This window comes from Oryctolagus cuniculus, chromosome 17, assembly GCF_051225735.1.
Source record: "Oryctolagus cuniculus isolate XC-2025 breed Fujian yellow rabbit chromosome 17, ASM5122573v1, whole genome shotgun sequence".
Lineage (NCBI taxonomy): Eukaryota > Metazoa > Chordata > Mammalia > Lagomorpha > Leporidae > Oryctolagus > Oryctolagus cuniculus.
Genome location: NC_142883.1, coordinates 62,878,730 through 62,894,321, shown reverse-complemented (window position 1 = coordinate 62,894,321; position 15,592 = coordinate 62,878,730). Strand labels below are relative to the sequence as shown.

General features: G+C 62.9%; 3 protein-coding genes across 4 annotated transcripts in view; 1 reads left to right on the top strand and 2 right to left on the bottom strand.

The window, feature by feature from the left end:
* TOP3A (DNA topoisomerase III alpha) overlaps positions 1 to 2,821 on the bottom strand; it is a 30,803-nt gene extending 27,982 nt beyond the window's left edge. The window contains exon 1 of one of the 2 annotated variants that reach the window (XM_070061553.2): positions 2,390 to 2,821. In XM_070061553.2, the coding sequence (XP_069917654.2) occupies positions 2,390 to 2,572 (183 nt within the window). In that variant the 5' untranslated portion in view covers positions 2,573 to 2,821. Of the gene's footprint in view, positions 1 to 2,255; positions 2,368 to 2,389 lie in introns of those variants that run through there. The other variant, XM_070061550.2, reaches the window with a different exon arrangement.
* Positions 2,822 to 2,863: 42 nt separating this feature from the next.
* SMCR8 (SMCR8-C9orf72 complex subunit) lies at positions 2,864 to 14,764 on the top strand. The gene is made up of 3 exons (XM_089317077.1): positions 2,864 to 5,951; positions 10,838 to 12,700; positions 12,742 to 14,764. The coding sequence occupies exons 1-2, from the start codon at positions 3,601 to 3,603 to the stop codon at positions 11,289 to 11,291; spliced, it is 2,805 nt and encodes a 934-aa protein (XP_089173203.1). The 5' UTR covers positions 2,864 to 3,600; the 3' UTR covers positions 11,292 to 12,700; positions 12,742 to 14,764.
* Positions 14,587 to 15,592, bottom strand: part of SHMT1 (serine hydroxymethyltransferase 1) — a gene marked incomplete at its 5' end in the record, with an annotated part of 23,923 nt that continues 22,917 nt past the window's right edge. Inside the window, 1 exon segment of the mRNA NM_001101717.1 lies at positions 14,587 to 15,400. Coding sequence (NP_001095187.1) covers positions 15,228 to 15,400 — 173 coding nt within the window. The 3' untranslated portion in view covers positions 14,587 to 15,227.

Genomic DNA, 15,592 nt, shown 5'->3' with positions numbered 1-15,592 from the left:
ATTCGTGTCTTGGGAGGTGCTGGGAGTAAAAGGGGCGGGGAGGGGCGTGGCACGTGACCGCTTAATGAATGCGGATTTCTTCTCAGGGTGATAAGAATTTTCCCGCACAAGCCTAGCGGCGCCGGCACACCGGGTTCTAGTCCCGGTCGGGGCGCCGGATTCTGTCCCGGTTGCCCCTCTTCCAGGCCAGCCCTCTGCTGTGGCCAGGGAGTGCAGTGGAGGATGGCCCAGGTGCTTGGGCCCTGCACCCCATGGGAGACCAGGAAAAGCACCTGGCTCCTGGCTCCTGCCATCGGATCAGCGCGGTGCGCCGGCAGCAGCGCGCCGGCCGCGGCGGCCATTGGAGGGTGAACCAACGGCAAAGGAAGACCTTTCTCTCTGTCTCTCTCTCTCACTGTCCACTCTGCCTGTCAAAAATAAAAAAAAATAAAAAATAAAAATAAAAATAAAAAAAAAAAGAATTTTCCCGCACTAGGTGAAGTGATGGCTGTCCGACACTGTCGATGTGTGAGATGCCACCTGAGTGACAGCGCAGGATGGTCCCGAGGGAAGTTTTATGTGTATTTCACCCCATTCTCTCACAGCCCCCCAACATGCCAAGCTGTTTCAAGCCGTCGGGTTGTTCCTTGTACTGTCTCCACTGCCTGGTAAACGTTCCAAAAGTCAGCTCAGACAGCCGTCCAGGAACTACCTGCGGCCTCCTGTACTTCACACGCCATGTTAAGGCATTAGGGAGTTCAGGCCGGCGCTGTGGCTCACTAGGCTAATCCTCCGCCTGCGGCGCCAGCACACCAGGTTCTAGTCCCGGTCGGGGCGCCGGATTCTGTCCCGGTTGCACCTCTTCCAGGCCAGCTCTCTGCTGTGGTCAGGGAGTGCAGTGGAGGATGCCCAAGTCCTTGGGCCCTGCACCCCATGGGAGACCAGGAGAAGCACCTGGCTCCTGCCATCGGATCGGCGCGGTGCGCCGGCCACGGCGGCCATTGGAGAGTGAACCAACAGCAAAGGAAGACCTTTCTCTCTGTCTCTCTCTCTCACTGTCCACTCTGCCTGTCAAAAAAAAAAAAAAAGGCATTAGGGTGTGGTAGTTAACAACATGCCAGGGTACCTCAGAGTTTACGGCAGGGGCTGGCAGGTTAAGCTGCCGCTTGGAACGCCCACATCATGTATTGGAGCCCGGAACTCCATCTAGGTCTCCCCGATGAGTGGCAGAGGCCCAGGGGTCTGAACCACCATCTGCTGCCTCCTGGGGCGCGGTAGCTGGAAGCTGGATTGCCAAGTGGAGTGGCAGGGGCTCGGCCAGCACTCCCGGCACCTCGACGCGGGGCGAGAACATCACAGGTGCAGTGGCTTAACCTGCGGCCCAAACCCCCTGGAACCTTTTTGTGTTGCAATGTATCTAAGGGGCAGAGAGCACGCGTCTGCTGGGTCAGTCCCCAAATGCCCTCCAAGGCAGGGGCTGGGCCAAAGCTACAACCAGAAGACAAGCCAGGTCTCCTCCATGGGAGGCAGGACCCATGGCACAGCTCCTCCGGGCCTGCATTAGCAAGAAACTGGAGTCAGATGTCAAATCCAGCCACGTGGGGTCCTTAACCGGGAGGCTTAACACGCAGCCCCTCTGACCTTTTTGAAGTATCTCTTATTGGGAGGTAGCACTGCGGAGCAGCAAGTTAAGCCCTGCCCGCAGCCCACCATCGGAGGGCCAGTTCGAGCCCCGGCTGCTCCACTTCCGATCCAGTTCTCTGCTATGCACTGAGAAAGCAGTAAAAGATGACCCAAGTCCTTGGGCCCCTGCACCTGCGTGCTTCGAAGACCTAGAAGAGGCTCCTGGCTCCCAATCGGATCAGCCCAGAGCTGAAGCAGGCAAACCCTGCAGATGGCCTACGGTCCTTGTAGCGCTGAAAAGAGGTGAAGCTGGGAGCCAGCACCCCGCTAACTCCCCACTCCCACTATGGCAGAGCTGGAAACTGGGGTCGAAGCCCCCCTACCCCCCCGGACAGGAGCACAGAGCTTCCAGAAAACCACCTTAGTTGGTGGTGCCCGCGGCACCTCCTCCGGGAAGCCTCCAAGGCGTGCAATGTACACATTCCAGGGGCCCTCTACGCTTCGCGCCTCTCTCCCAGTCTGCAACACGGGAGAGGGTGCAGTTCCGACCTCACCCTTAACTCCCCAAACCCGAGGCTGCAGGGAACGGAGGAGGGCTAACTGGGGAACCGGGTGGGTTGCGGTCGAAGGCAGAACGCAAAAAATCGCGGCACCTGCCCCGGCGGTCTTGGGCAGCAAGGTGCAGGGACGCGGCCGTGGGGCAAAGCCGGAGGAAGTCGGTGAGGCCCGAAGAGAGGCTTGGGGGCTGGGGGGTCCTACAGGCCGAGCCGCCGACGCGCCTTCTCACCCGCCGCATCCGGCCGCCGGACAGCAGGTCAGCGATGCCCTTGGCCGCGTCGTTCTTCTCCGCCACACACAGGACCTTCCGCGCGCCCCGCAAAGCCACCTCCATGGCGGCGCGGGACGAGGCACGCTCTCCCGGCCGTCGCAGCCACCACCGCAGCGCGCAGCGGGCGACCGGGAAGATCATTCCTAGGCCCCGCCGCCGCCGCCGCCGCCGCTCGCCGAGTGCCCACGCATGCTGGACAAGCCAGAGGTGCGGCCCGTGAGGAAACTGGGGCCTCCGCGAGCCGTCTGCGCCCGTCACTTGTCCCACCGGCCCGTTAGCCTTTGCCGCTTCCCGGCCACCGCAGCGCCTGCACGGAACCCCGCACGTCGGCGCCCGCTTCCGCCCGCCTTCCCGGGCCACTTCCGCCAGGCGCGCGCACTCTGCCTTCCCTGGCTGCCCCCGCAGCGACGGTGAACTACAACTCCCAGACTGCCCCGCAGCAACCTCGAACTACAACCCCCAGACTGCCCCGCGCTCTCGGCTCTCTCATTCACGCACGTTTCTCTCCGCCACTCCCCGCTTGGCTCCGCCCCGCCTCCCCTTCCTGACAGCGGTTGATTTATAATGAGACTCGTCCTTGCGATGGGCCGGGGTGGCGTGGGGACACAGTCATGTCGCAGGCGCTCTCTTTCTCAATAAGGTCCCCCGCTTCTTCTGGGAGATCAGCGCGGACGCTTCCGGGTCACGAGGCGCTGACGCTACGGGTCATGTGACACAAAGATGGCGGCGCCGCGGTAGCTGGCTTGGAGTTGTGGCGTCCAAAGAGCCGCGACGGTTTCTGCGCTCGGAGCGTGGGGTGGGGGGGAGGGCGACAACGCCGGGTCGACCCCCGCGGCGGCCCGTAGCTCACGTTAGGCACCCGTTCCGGCCCGGGGGCTGCTGTCGCGGTGGCTGCGGGGGAGTGCCGGTGACCTCACTGCAGGTGCTTCGCGCTGGCCGCGCTCGCCAGAGGAAGAGGAGGAGGCGGCGGGCAGCTGGCCTCCCCAGTGTTGGGGGTTCATGAGGGCTCCGGAGGAGCTGCACCAGTGACGGGCGGCGGGGACTGTGGTCTTCCGACGTGTGAGATAGCCTGGGACCCCTCTTGGGGGAGGGGGCACAAAGAAGGCCGCAGGGACTTCCTTCTCAGTGTCCATTGACCCTCTCAATGTTCTCCCCGTACACCTGGAAATATGATTGGCGCCCCTGACGTGGTGGCCTACACCAAGGAGGACGAGTACGAGGAAGAGCCTTACAATGAGCCGGCCCTGCCCGAGGAGTACTCGGTGCCGCTGTACCCGTTCGCCAGCCAGGAAGCCCACCCGTGGTCCAAGCTGTCCGGAGCCAAGTTCTCCAGGGACTTCATCCTCATCTCCGAGTTCTCCGAGCAGGTGGGCCCCCAGCCCTTGCTCACCATCCCCAATGACGCCAAAGTGTTCGGCACTTTCGATCTCAACTACTTCTCCCTGCGGATCATGTCTGTGGATTACCAGGCCTCCTTCGTGGGCCACCCTCCCGGCTCCGCCTACCCCAAGCTGAACTTCGTGGAGGACTCGAAGGTGGTGCTTGGCGACTCCAAGGAGGGAGCCTTCGCTTACGTGCACCACCTGACCCTGTACGACCTGGAGGCCCGCGGCTTCGTGAGGCCCTTCTGTATGGCGTACATCTCGGCCGACCAGCATAAAATCATGCAGCAGTTCCAGGAGCTGTCGGCCGAGTTCTCCAGGGCCTCGGAGTGCCTGAAGACGGGCAACAGGAAGGCGTTCGCGGGGGAGCTGGAGAAGAAGCTCAAGGACCTGGATTATACCAGGACGGTGCTGCACACAGAAACGGAGATCCAGAAGAAAGCCAATGACAAGGGCTTTTACTCGTCCCAGGCCATCGAGAAGGCCAACGAGCTGGCCAGCGTGGAGAAGTCCATCATCGAACACCAGGACTTGCTGAAGCAGATCCGCTCCTACCCTCACCGGAAGCTGAAGGGGTCCGAGTCGTGTTCTGGCGAGAGGGAACACGGCCAGGAAGAGGCTGAGCGGGCACCGGCTGCCTCTCACCCTGACGATGAACCGGCCCATGCTGACCCTTGCACGTGTAGACCCACCTACACCCCCAAACTCATCAAAGCGAAGTCCACCAAGTGTTTCGACAAGAAGTTGAAGACGCTGGAGGAGCTGTGCGACACGGAGTATTTCACCCAGACCCTGGCCCAGCTCAGCCACATCGAGCACATGTTCAGAGGAGACCTGTGCTACCTCCTGACCAGTCAGATCGACAGAGCGCTTCGCAGACAGCAGCGCATGACCAACTTCCTGTTTGAGGACTTGGTGGAGGAGGCAGACAGGGTGGTGGAGCACCCAGGGCGCATGCGCTCTCAGACCAGTCAAGACAGGCCGCCCTCCAGGTCCCTGGAAGAATGCCTGATTCCTAAAGTGCTCGTCAGTGGTAGCTCCTACAAGTCCAGCGTGGAGTCCGTGCCCATCAAGATGGAGCAGGAGCTCAGAGAGGAGGGGGACAAGGAAGCGGGCAGTTTTGACCGCCAGGAGAACTTGGACTACCTGGATATGGACATGAAGGGCAGTGTCAGCAGTGGGGAGAGCATCGAGGTTCTGGGCACGGAGAAATCCGCCTGCGTCCTGGCAAAGTCGGACAGCCAGGCCAGCCTCACCGCGCCCCTGAGCCCCCAGGTGGTCCGGAGCAAAGCCGTCAGCCACAGGACCATCAGCGAGGACAGCATCGAAGTCCTCAGCACCTGCCCCTCGGAGGCCCTCATCCCTGACGACTTTAAGGCCAGCTACCCAAGTGCCATTAACGAAGAAGAAGCCTACGCGGACGGCGAGGGAGCCATCCACTTCCACGCAAGCCTCAGCCCGCCGGGGCTGGCAGAGGCCGAGGAGGGCGACTCGGCCGCCGGCACCGCAGCCCAGGTGGACCCATCCTGCTGTATTGGGAAGGAGAGCAGTGCTCAGCTGCTGCCCCTGCCCGCCGCAGCCCACGCGCTGTCTGCCGAGGACGGGGTGGTGAGCATCCCCCCACAGCGCTGTAGGCAGAAGGAGCAGGGCTTCCACGTGGACTTTGCCACGGACAACGCCGACCCGTCTCCCCGAGACAGCAGCTGTGAGGGGTTTCCCATCTACGAGCTGGACCCAAGCCACCTGTTGGCCAGCCGGGATGCCAGTAAGACCAGCTTGGACAGCTGCTCGGACACCCACAGCTACGTGGGCAGCATAGCCTCCACGGGCTCGGATCGGACGCCCACCTCTGCTCACCCCGCTGGCCCGTCTTCCGAGAGGCATAAAAAGAAGGCTGGCCAGAACGCCTTAAAGTTCATCCGCCAGTACCCCTTTGCCCACCCGGCCATCTACTCCCTGCTCAGCGGGAGAACACTCGTGGTCCTCGGCGAAGATGAGACCATCGTCAGGAAGCTCGTGACGGCCCTGTCCATCTTTGTCCCCAACTACAGCCGCTGCGCCAAGCCCGTGAAGCACTGGGTTTCCTCCCCTCTGCACATCGTGGATTTTCAGAAGTGGAAGCTTATTGGCCTGCAGAGGTAACCGGTGGTGGTGATCGGGGGGGCCCTGGCCGGTTAGAAACGAGGCAGGCTGGCGTGGACCTAGAATCGGGAGGCGAGAATTTTAGACGCGTGCGTGCAAGCTCACGGGCTGAATTCCAGCAAAATTGTTTCCCTTCTCTGATTTCCAGTTTCCTGTCCATTCTGGGAGGAGGTCACGGTTCCGGAGTAGCGGCCAATCAGGGTCTTGGAATTATTTGGGGGGACTTTTACCGTCTTGGACCTGCTGCAGAGGTTCTGACTGGGGTGGGGGGGGTGAGACGTGGGATTGAATGATGTAGCTGAGGTTTGGGCGTGGCCAGACTCGGGGCTCTCTCAGGTCCTCTGCTGAGCCTTGAATTCACACTGTGGTGTCAACACTGACTGAGGAGAGATCTGGGAGAAACGCCAGGGCGGGCGGCCAGCCCCGGTGCAGGGTCAGCAGGGCCTCCGTGGGGCCCTCGTTTTGTTTCTGTTCTGTCAGATTTCTCTGGTTTCTTTGAAAGAATTAGAGAGAGACAGGGATAGATCCTGCATCTTCTGGTTCACTCCCCAAATAGTCGCAAAGGCCGGGCTGAAGCCAGGAGCCTGGGACCCCAGCCGGGTCTCCCACGTAGCTGGGCCATTTCCTGCTGCTCGCCCAGGCGCGTTAACAGGGAGGTGGATCAGAAGTGGAGCAGGGGGCTGGAACCGGTGCTCCTAGGGGATGCTGGCACTGCAGCCGATGGCCTAACCCGCTGCCCCCTCCCTCCCTCTGCGTGCGCTCTCTTCCTGGCTGTGGTTAGCAGGCGCTTAGTCTTTCCCGGTTCTGCTTGGCAGGTCTGGCCGAGCCCCCTGCCTCCGTGCGTCAGTCCGTGTTCCGTTTCCTCATTGCATGACCCTTTGTAGATCATTTCCCTTCTCGGCACCTGGTGAGTCCGTTCCCTGGGGTGGACGCACCCGGCCGCGCTCCCCGCACGGTAGGAGGGGCAGACAATGCTTTCCACATCGTCGAAGCCCCCACTGTCGCTGCTCGCTCTCTCTCTGGACTCCTGGCCTCAGGGAGGTCGCCATCTCCCAAGTCTCCTTGCGTTTGTCCCTCTGGTGGGGGTCCTAGGGAGCTCGCTGGAACCCTTGCGGTGTCAGGCTATACCCCCGTGACTGTGGGGGGGGGGGGGTTCGGCAAGTGCCGTCTCCGCAGCCCGTGCTGGCAGGTGCTGGGTGCCAGTTGGAAACACCTGGGCAGAGTCACTCCTAGGGGACAGGTGACCAGAGCCTGTGACCACGCAGGGCGGTGAGAGATCCGACAGCGGGTTGTCCTCTGCAATGGCCAGTTTCGTGACACACTGGGAGTGACCGGGCAGGTGGGGTCACCCATCATGGCATGGCGTCAGGTGGTGGGGAGGCCGGCCAGCCCTTGCTTCCGGGTGTGGAGTCTGAATCTGGAGGTTTGTTTGCTGCGTGACTGCACTGGGTCTGCAGGCTTCGCCCTGCCGGTGCCCTGTGCCTCTGGGCCAGGGCCACCTGCCGTTTGTACCCCAGAAGGAAGCCTTCCCCTGAGCGGTGTTTGAGTTTGCTCTTTGCGCTGCGATGAATCAGTGTCCCTCACTGCCCACCCCCCAACCCCCATTCTCCAACTTTCTCTCTGTGCCCCAACCCTCGGCCTGTGTCTTCTCGGGGCAGCTGGGCAGTCTGTCCGCATGAGACCCTCGGAGGTGTCAGAATGGCAGAGGGCTCGTCGTAGGTCAGCTGTGGGCAGCCGAGTGAGGGGGCAGGGCGGGGTGGGGCGGCTGCCTGTGGGCTGTGTGTCCAGGCCCCCCGGAGGGGCATGGGGAGATCCGGGCCACGGGGCTGCTGTGCCACTGCTGTTTCACCAGGCAAGTGACTCCTCCATCTAGGAAAACAGGCTGGATCGCAGCATGGGACTTTGCCAAAAACACACGAGGACTGCCAAGTGCCAGACGCTGCCCAGTGCTGAGGTTGTCGGGTCTGTCCCCGCTCTGTCACTGTGCTGCCGGCAGCTTGACCTCTCGGAGGCCGTGCCCTTGCGGGCAGACTTGGCTCACAAGACATTGCTGTGACGATGGGTGTTGGCGGCCTGTGGCGCTGCTCCTCGGGCACTTGGGCCGACTGTGAGGGCCAGAGGCCACCAGAAGTGACGGCTCCAGTGTGTTGAGAAAGCATGCCACTGACTCCCCTTTCTGGACCCCGCCCCACATGCAGACATGGGGCACTGGGAGCATCCGCCCCAGCGTCCTGCATGGGTGCAGGTGCAGGCCGGGGAGTGAGCCCCGTGCCCCAGGGGAGGTCTCTGGAGAAGCAGCTGACCAGCGGGGGCAGCGTGGGGACAGATGGCGAGCCTGGGTGGGCTGGATAGTGGACATAGCATTAAGGTGTGGTCTCGTGGTGGGCATGGCAGTTAAGGGAGGAAGCGGTGGGTGGTCTGCGTTGGGCCCTGGTGCTGCCACCGCTCACTGCAGATCTGAACCCAACACCTCCTGTCATTCATTCACTCACCAGCTCGCGCTGAGCACCTCTGGAGCTGTGGGCAGGGCTCACGGTTAGAATGTGCCAAGCCTCTGGCTCTCCGCGGTGCTCAGAGACGGGCCGATGGCAGGCGGGGAGGTGCCTCTGCAGCAGTGACCGCCCGTCTTCGAAGCTGTGGCGCGGGGGGCTCCTCTCGTATGCTGGCGCCTCAGTCCTTGGGCTCCCCTAAAACCAGCTCCGGTGTCGAAGGTCTTAAGGATTGCACCTCAGACTACCAGTCTCACCAGCTTTTGATTTTCCTGTGCTGAGAGGTTGGGTCAGCCGCCCAGGGCTGAGAGACGGACAGTTGAGCTGGTCTCCAGTCAGTTTCAGGGCACAGCAGAGACAGCTAATGTTGCTTACTAAGCAGCAGTGACAAACCCTGCCCTGGTTGGAAAACAAGCTCATGGCTGGCAGAGGAAGTGCTGGTGTGGGTCAGAGGCCCTGGCTTGAGTCGTGGCCTGAGCGCTTGACCAGCTGGGTGACCTGGGACAAGCCACGGCTGTGCATCGGCCTCTGTGTCCTCACTGGTGGTCCCCAGCCTCAGGCTGGGCCGTGGGGATCTTCAGTGCTCAGTAGTGGGTACCGCGCAGCTGAGAAGAGGGGCCCGGGGTGTGCCTCTCCCGTGTCATCTGGCCTCCCGTGGAGCTGTGTGGGAAACAGGAATAGAGGAGCAGTCAGAAGTAGCCAGCTACGGGGTGCGTGTTGAGGCACTTGGGATGCCCGCATCCCATATCGGAGTGCTAGGGCTCAAGTCCCACTTTTGTGGTCAGTCCTGGGTCCTTGCCACCCACGTGGGAGACTCAGATGGAGTTCCAGGCTCCTGGCTTCAGCCCGGCCCAGCCCTGGCTGTGTTGGGCATTTGGGGAGTGAACCAGCAGATGGAAGATTGAGATCTGCAATGGCTGGAGCTGGGCCAATCTGAAGCCAGGAGCTTCCTCCGGGTCCCCCACATGAGCGCAGGAGCCCAGGGACTTGGGCCATCCTCCGCTGCTTTCCCAGGCACATTAGCAGGGAGCTGGACCAGAAGTGGAGCTGCAGACAGAGGCTTAGCCTTCTGCACCACAGCACTGGCCCCCGGAGTGCTCAGCGCATTCTGAGAGAAACAGTTCTACCGTGGAAGGTGTCAGAGCTGTGCCCAGGGACTGAGCACAGGCATCCCAGAGAGATGGGGGAGTGGGGAGGGGAGGTGCGGCCTGGCCGTGCAGCCACCACAGCGCCTGGACGTGGGGGCTGGGCGTGCCACGCTCGGGAGGTGTGTGGCCTGGGGCTGGCCCCCTTGGGGAAGGCAGGGTGCCTCAAGAGCAGACTCTGTGAGGGACAGGGCTCCTTCCCCCAGAAGCAAGTGCAGAGAGCCGAGAAGGCCCCCAGGAGGGTGGGACCGTTGAGGCACAGAGGCCACAGGAACATGGGCTCCGACTCTCACTGCCCTCATGAACTTTTTGGGTGTCAGCTGCCGGCAGGCACCGATTCCTCGTGGCCTGTGGGATGCATGTGGTCCACGCCCACTTTCCTCCTTGTGGTTCAGAGTACAGGGCACTCACTAAATACCCCCAACCACCAGGGCTGGACCATGCTGAAGCCGGGAGCCAGGAGCTGCATCCAGGTCTCCCACATGGGTGGCGGGGGCCTGAGCGCTCGTGGCGTCCCCTGCTGCCCCCGAGGGTGTGCATTAGCTGGAAGCCAGATTCAGGCAGAGGCGGGACTTGGCGCCAGGCACCCTCCCGTGTGGCTCGTGGGTGTCCCTTAAGAAACCCCTAGAGCGGGGTTTCTTAAGGAGCAGCTTCCAGAGGCCGACCACGTGACCGCCTTCCCTCCCTGAGCACACACTGCCTCCCTGTCTCTGATGGACAGTCCTCGGCTGGGTCAGAGCTTGGCCGACGCTGCAGGTGACAGGACGGTAGTCACTGCTCCCCTGGGGCCGGGCGCCGCACGGGCTCAGCGTGTTTCGTCTCCGCAGCAGCCCCACAGGACTCCTGTCGCCATCTTACAGGCCAGTCCAGCGAGGTTAAGGAGCCGGGCCCAGGTTGCAGCGGGAAGGCTGGGTGAGGTGTAAGTTAGCCAAGTGCAGAGGGAGCCAAGGGCGTTCCCGGGAGAGAACAGGTGTGTGCTCTGAGTCCCCGCCGGAAGCTTGGCGGGCTCCAGACGGAGGAAAGCTCCTCTGGGGGAGTAACAGGCCAGCAGGCATGGGACTGCCAGGGAGGACCCTGTGCATTCGAGCTCTGGTCGCGAGGGTGTGAGGAGCCCTTCGGACGTGGCGGTGATCAGATTTGCCTTCAGGAAGAGCCTGGCTGGGTGGGAGCTGGCCTGGCAGCAGGGAGCCCCCTCCCGACCTCTGCCTGGCCCTTGCGCTTCCTCCTGACTTGGCCCGTGTGTTCCAGGGTGGCCTCCCCGGGCAGCGCCGGCACCCTGCACGCCCTGAGCCGCTACAGCCGCTACACCAGCATCCTGGACCTGGACAACAAGACCCTGCGCTGCCCGCTCTACAGAGGCGCCCTGGTGCCCCGGCTGGCCGACCACCGCACGCAGATCAAGCGGGGCAGCACCTACTCCCTGCACGTCCAGAGCATGCTCACGCAGCTCTGCTCCAAGGCCTTCCTCTACACCTTCTGCCACCACCTGCACCTGCCCGCCCACGACCAGGAGACGCGGGAGCTGGTTGCCAGCCGCCGGCTGAGCTTCCTGCAGCTGAACCTGGGCCTGGTGAACGAGGACGTCAGGGTGGTGCAGTACCTGGCCGAGCTGCTGAAGCTGCACTACCTGCACGAGGCCCCTGGGGCCGGCCCCCCCACTCTCAGGTTTGACTACGTCCCCAGCTTTCTGTACAAAATCTGAGGGTGGTCCCAGCCCCCGCGACCAGGACCTGTGACTCAGGCATGGGGAGGGCGGGGCGGGGCGGCAGCCGTGGCTGTGGTGTGGCTGTGGTGTGGCTGTGGTGTGGCAAGCGGGACCTGGGCAGAGGTGGGGGCGGGGCTCTCTCTGAAGGCGTCTGGGTGGACCGTGACAGCTGCCCTCGGCTCCCTGGCCAAAGGTGGCCCCTGGCAGGGCAGAGGGCGGCCCCGGCTTTTGAGGACTGGCAGCCGGGGCAAAGGAGATGCCGGCCCCCGGTGGGGTGGGAAGGCCCAGCACGCCGGCTGGAGCACACCGGCCACATTTGGCGACAGAGGCAGCCGGTAACTGTGCTGATTTGGTGAAGAACAGGGCAGAACGTCCATTGCCCGCTTAGCCCCTAGCCATGGCCCTTTGTGTAGCCCCCTGGACAAGTGAGGCGGTGGGGAGAGCCCCGCCCAGCTGGGTGCTGAGGAGTGCTGGTAGCACCCTGCCCCTTCCCCGCCCCAAAGTCACTCTCCCTGGGAAGTGGGCGCGGAGGGCCTGAGCCAGGGGCGAGGACGGCCCTGGGAACTGGGAAGCGCGCAGACGGGCCACGAGGCCACCCCACTGTGCGAGAGAGACGCTCCCGCTCCGCGCTGGGCCTCGGCCTAAGCCACGCCCTGGTCCCCCACCACTAACCTTTGCAACCACTTCACTACCTCTCCCGGGGTCTGGGTGTGGTGACGGTGATGGGGGGCTCTGTGCAGCCGGCCAGGTAGGGATTTCCTGGGCAAGCTCCTGTTTTGCGCTCCGAGAGGCTGTGTGCACCTCTGGCCCCGTGGCTCCCCCCCCACCACGGGAGTCCCCCAACAAGGAAGGCGTTCGGGACTTGGAAGGAGATGTCCTCCTGTCTCCCTGTGTGTCCCAGTGACGGGGGCCAGCACAGCTCCCTGGGCACCAGTATGCAGATGTGGGGCTTCCCACAGCCCTGAAGATCCCATACCTTTTTTTTTTTTTTAAGCTATTCCCTCTCCTCCTCCCGACCCCAGGTGGGGAAAACTCTGGGTATTGACTGCCTTCTCATTTGCTCCATGAAAGCTGACCCGCAGTGCCCGCGTCAGCCACGGGGGTGCATCTGTGGGGCGCTGTGGGTCGGGGGGTGCGTGTTTGCTTCCGAGGCGGCTACCTGTGGCAGTTGCCACTCCTCCATCCCCTCGGGCACGTTCTCGGACTGACAGTGTAAGCATGGAGCGCCCCTGTCTGCTCAGGACATCTGCCTGCCCGCCCTTGCGGGCGCCCTCGCCCAACACCCCCCACCCCGTGTGTTCTCCGTTGCTGTCTGCCCCGTCTCCCAAGACCCTGGCCGTGTGGCATTCGTCTCAAAGGGAAGGGAGGCCGGGGTCCCGTGACAAGCGGGAGAGCGGTCACGGCAGGCACTGTGACTTGGTATATGTGCTGCCGAAGCGAGCACCAGGCACTGTGACTTGGGACGCCACCGATACAAGATGACTCCGGGCAGCCAGACGTGGCTCCTCCCAGCTGCAGCCGGGCCGCGCCCGTGCACTTGGCCGAGAATGCCTAGGCGCTAAGTGAGCAGAAGAGACCAGCCGTGGGTGGCCGCAGGGTGCCTCCCCTGGCTCCGCACCAAGGACAGAGGGCCTCACGGGCTGATGGTTTCACTCCAGGATTTAGGGTTTGATTTAAAACTACCTTCTCCACGCATCAATTCCAAAGATCCCGGTGATGCAAAGTCTTGTGTCCCCCAGAGGGCTCTGGCGAAGGCGGGGACCACTGGGCAGCTCTGCCGTCTCAGCCCTGTCCACTGCACAGGGCCAGCGACTGAAGCCTCATGTCCCTGAACGTGGGCAGTGGGAGGCCAGTGCCGGGGGACCAGTCTCTTCTAGAACTTTCATTTGAGGGGTTCCTCGGGTTGCCACACTGGATTGAAACATTCAGAAACACCACCGCCCAGAGAACACGCGGCATCCGGGCCCCAGTCATGCTTCAGCGTGCACTGCTGCTTGGAGCGCCCCGTGCCGAACCTTCGTTGTCTGAAGATGGTTGCAGCTTGGGCTACGAGGTATGCCCAGCGGTTCCCGCAGGCACACCATAGGATGGGCAGGGCGGCCGGGGTGCGCGCTGCCCCTCACGCCTCACTGGTTTCCTAGGAAACTCGCCTGTTTTGGTGGCAGCTTTGGATTTTAGAAATTGTGACTTTTCTGTAACGTACCAGAGCAGCTGAAGCCCCACACGCTCCTCCAGGACCTGGAGTGGCCTGCGACAGCTTCCCTGTCGCTCCCTGCCTGGCTCCTGCCGCCTCGGTTGCCGGTCAGATGTTGTACTCAAAGCACGGATGTCCACTCACTGCTCACAAGGCTCATTTCAAACTCCTAGGAGGTCCAGCAGCACCCACCACACACACACACCCGACCAGAGCCATGTGGTCGTGATGCCAAAGGCCATGCCTGGCCTGTGCCGCACAGCGGTCCACACTGTGCCCTGTCCCGTGTCACCTGCGAGGCACTGAGCCCACAGCCGCTGGACCCCCCAGCTCCCCGAGAAGCTCAGAAGAAAGTGCCTTGGTCTGTGCTCTGAAGCGACCCGCCAGCTCTGCCTTGGCCCCCGTGCTGTGACTGAGATGATAAATGGGACTGCACGAGCGGCGTGGCGTTGATGGGCTACAGAAAGGAAAAGCATCCAATTCCCACTTCTGCCCAGCGAGCAAAACCAGCCTCAGCCGGCAGCCTAGGGCACACCAGGTTTTCCTGAGCCACCTTCGAGCGCCAACCTAGCCTGACCTTAACTTTGCCGAGGTTTGGAAGCGTCAGGATGGAGGCAGAAGTTGGGGAGTGGGGGCCCCCGAGCACCATGCCGCACACGGACTTCCCGGAGCGGAGCCTGCACCAGGAGCCCTGGGGACGTCCGGTTGTCTGCAGCCGGGGAGGAGTCGTGCCCCTGAACTTGAGGCTGCGAGGGCGGCAGAGCCATGCCTCAGTTGGAGGCGGAGACGTGGGGACTGCTGTCACACAGGCTGGACACGGGCTGTGGGCTGCCACCCGCAAGGCCTTCCCCGACTGTCCTGCGCGGGTGGCTGGAGGCAGGGCTGCGCTGACAAGCGGTGAGAGGCTTAGTCTGTGATGAACTCCTGTCATTTCTGAGGAAGCTCTTTTACTACTGCATGTCCCCCTCCGTCTGGACACGAGTCCTGCCCCACAGCAGGAGCGCCAGGAGCCGTCTGGGGCGGCGCCTCCTTTAGGTGTTGCTGCACGAGAGTTTAACCAGAGTAAACGCCAAACCAATAGTACGAGAAGTGTACTTTTTCAGAAATTAATTTATTTGAGTTCAGATATTTTTGAAATATAAAATTGGTTGTATTTTTTAAAGCTATAATTCTTGTAGACATTCTGTGGTTAAAACCTTGATTGTGCTTATTAAAAACGGTCAGCTATGTTTTGCACTTCAGCTATGTGAAAAATAAAGTCTCTTTGGGAAGGTGACATGCGGCTTCCTGTCACAGTGCGGGGTGGGGGGTGGTGGCAAAAGCCGGCGGCTGGCACTGGGCGCTTCCTGGGGCAGGTGTGGAGGAGACCCAGAGCTGCGGGAGCTGTACCTCCCGCCAGGCTGGGCACACCTCTTCCGGCTCCGGGGCACGCCTGTCAGCTGCGGTCGTCCTGATTCCGCTCTGCGTCCCTGACACGTCCCGGCGGGCAGCTCTCAGCCGTGAGCACGGGGCCCGGCCGGCTGCAGCAAGCCAGACCAGTGCCCAGGGGCGCTAAGAGAAGGGAGGTGCACAGCCGGCCGGCCGGCCTCCGTGGTTCACCGCCACGTCCCTACTGCCCCGGGCCAGCCTTACTCCTCCCAGGACAGGGGTTTGGATGTGGGAGGAGACGAGGGAAGTCCAAAGGCACTCCCCACGGGGGCACGAAGCGGGGTCCCCTCGGCCTCAGGGCGCCGGCCCCTCTAGAAGCCGGGCAGGCCGGGCAGCGGGAAGAGGGCGGCAAAGCTCTCGACCTCCTGGCGCAGGGCCCGCACGGCCCTCTGGTGCTTCTCGTCGCCTGCCAGCTTCTCCTTGAACTCCTTCAGGGTGGCCCTGGGGCCCGTGTCGTCCTGGATCTGCACGGTGAGCTCTATGCCTGCGCACGAGACAGCGGCTCTGCTCTGGGCCTGCCCTGCCACCCCAGAACGCCCCTGGGGCTGGCCGCGCGCCTTCTCTGGGGTCAGAAGAGCTGGTCACTCTGCCCCCCTCTGTCACCAGCACTCGGCCCTGACACAGAAGCCCCTCCAGCAGCGGGGACGCTTGCTCCCGGGCCGCCAGCACGCGACCC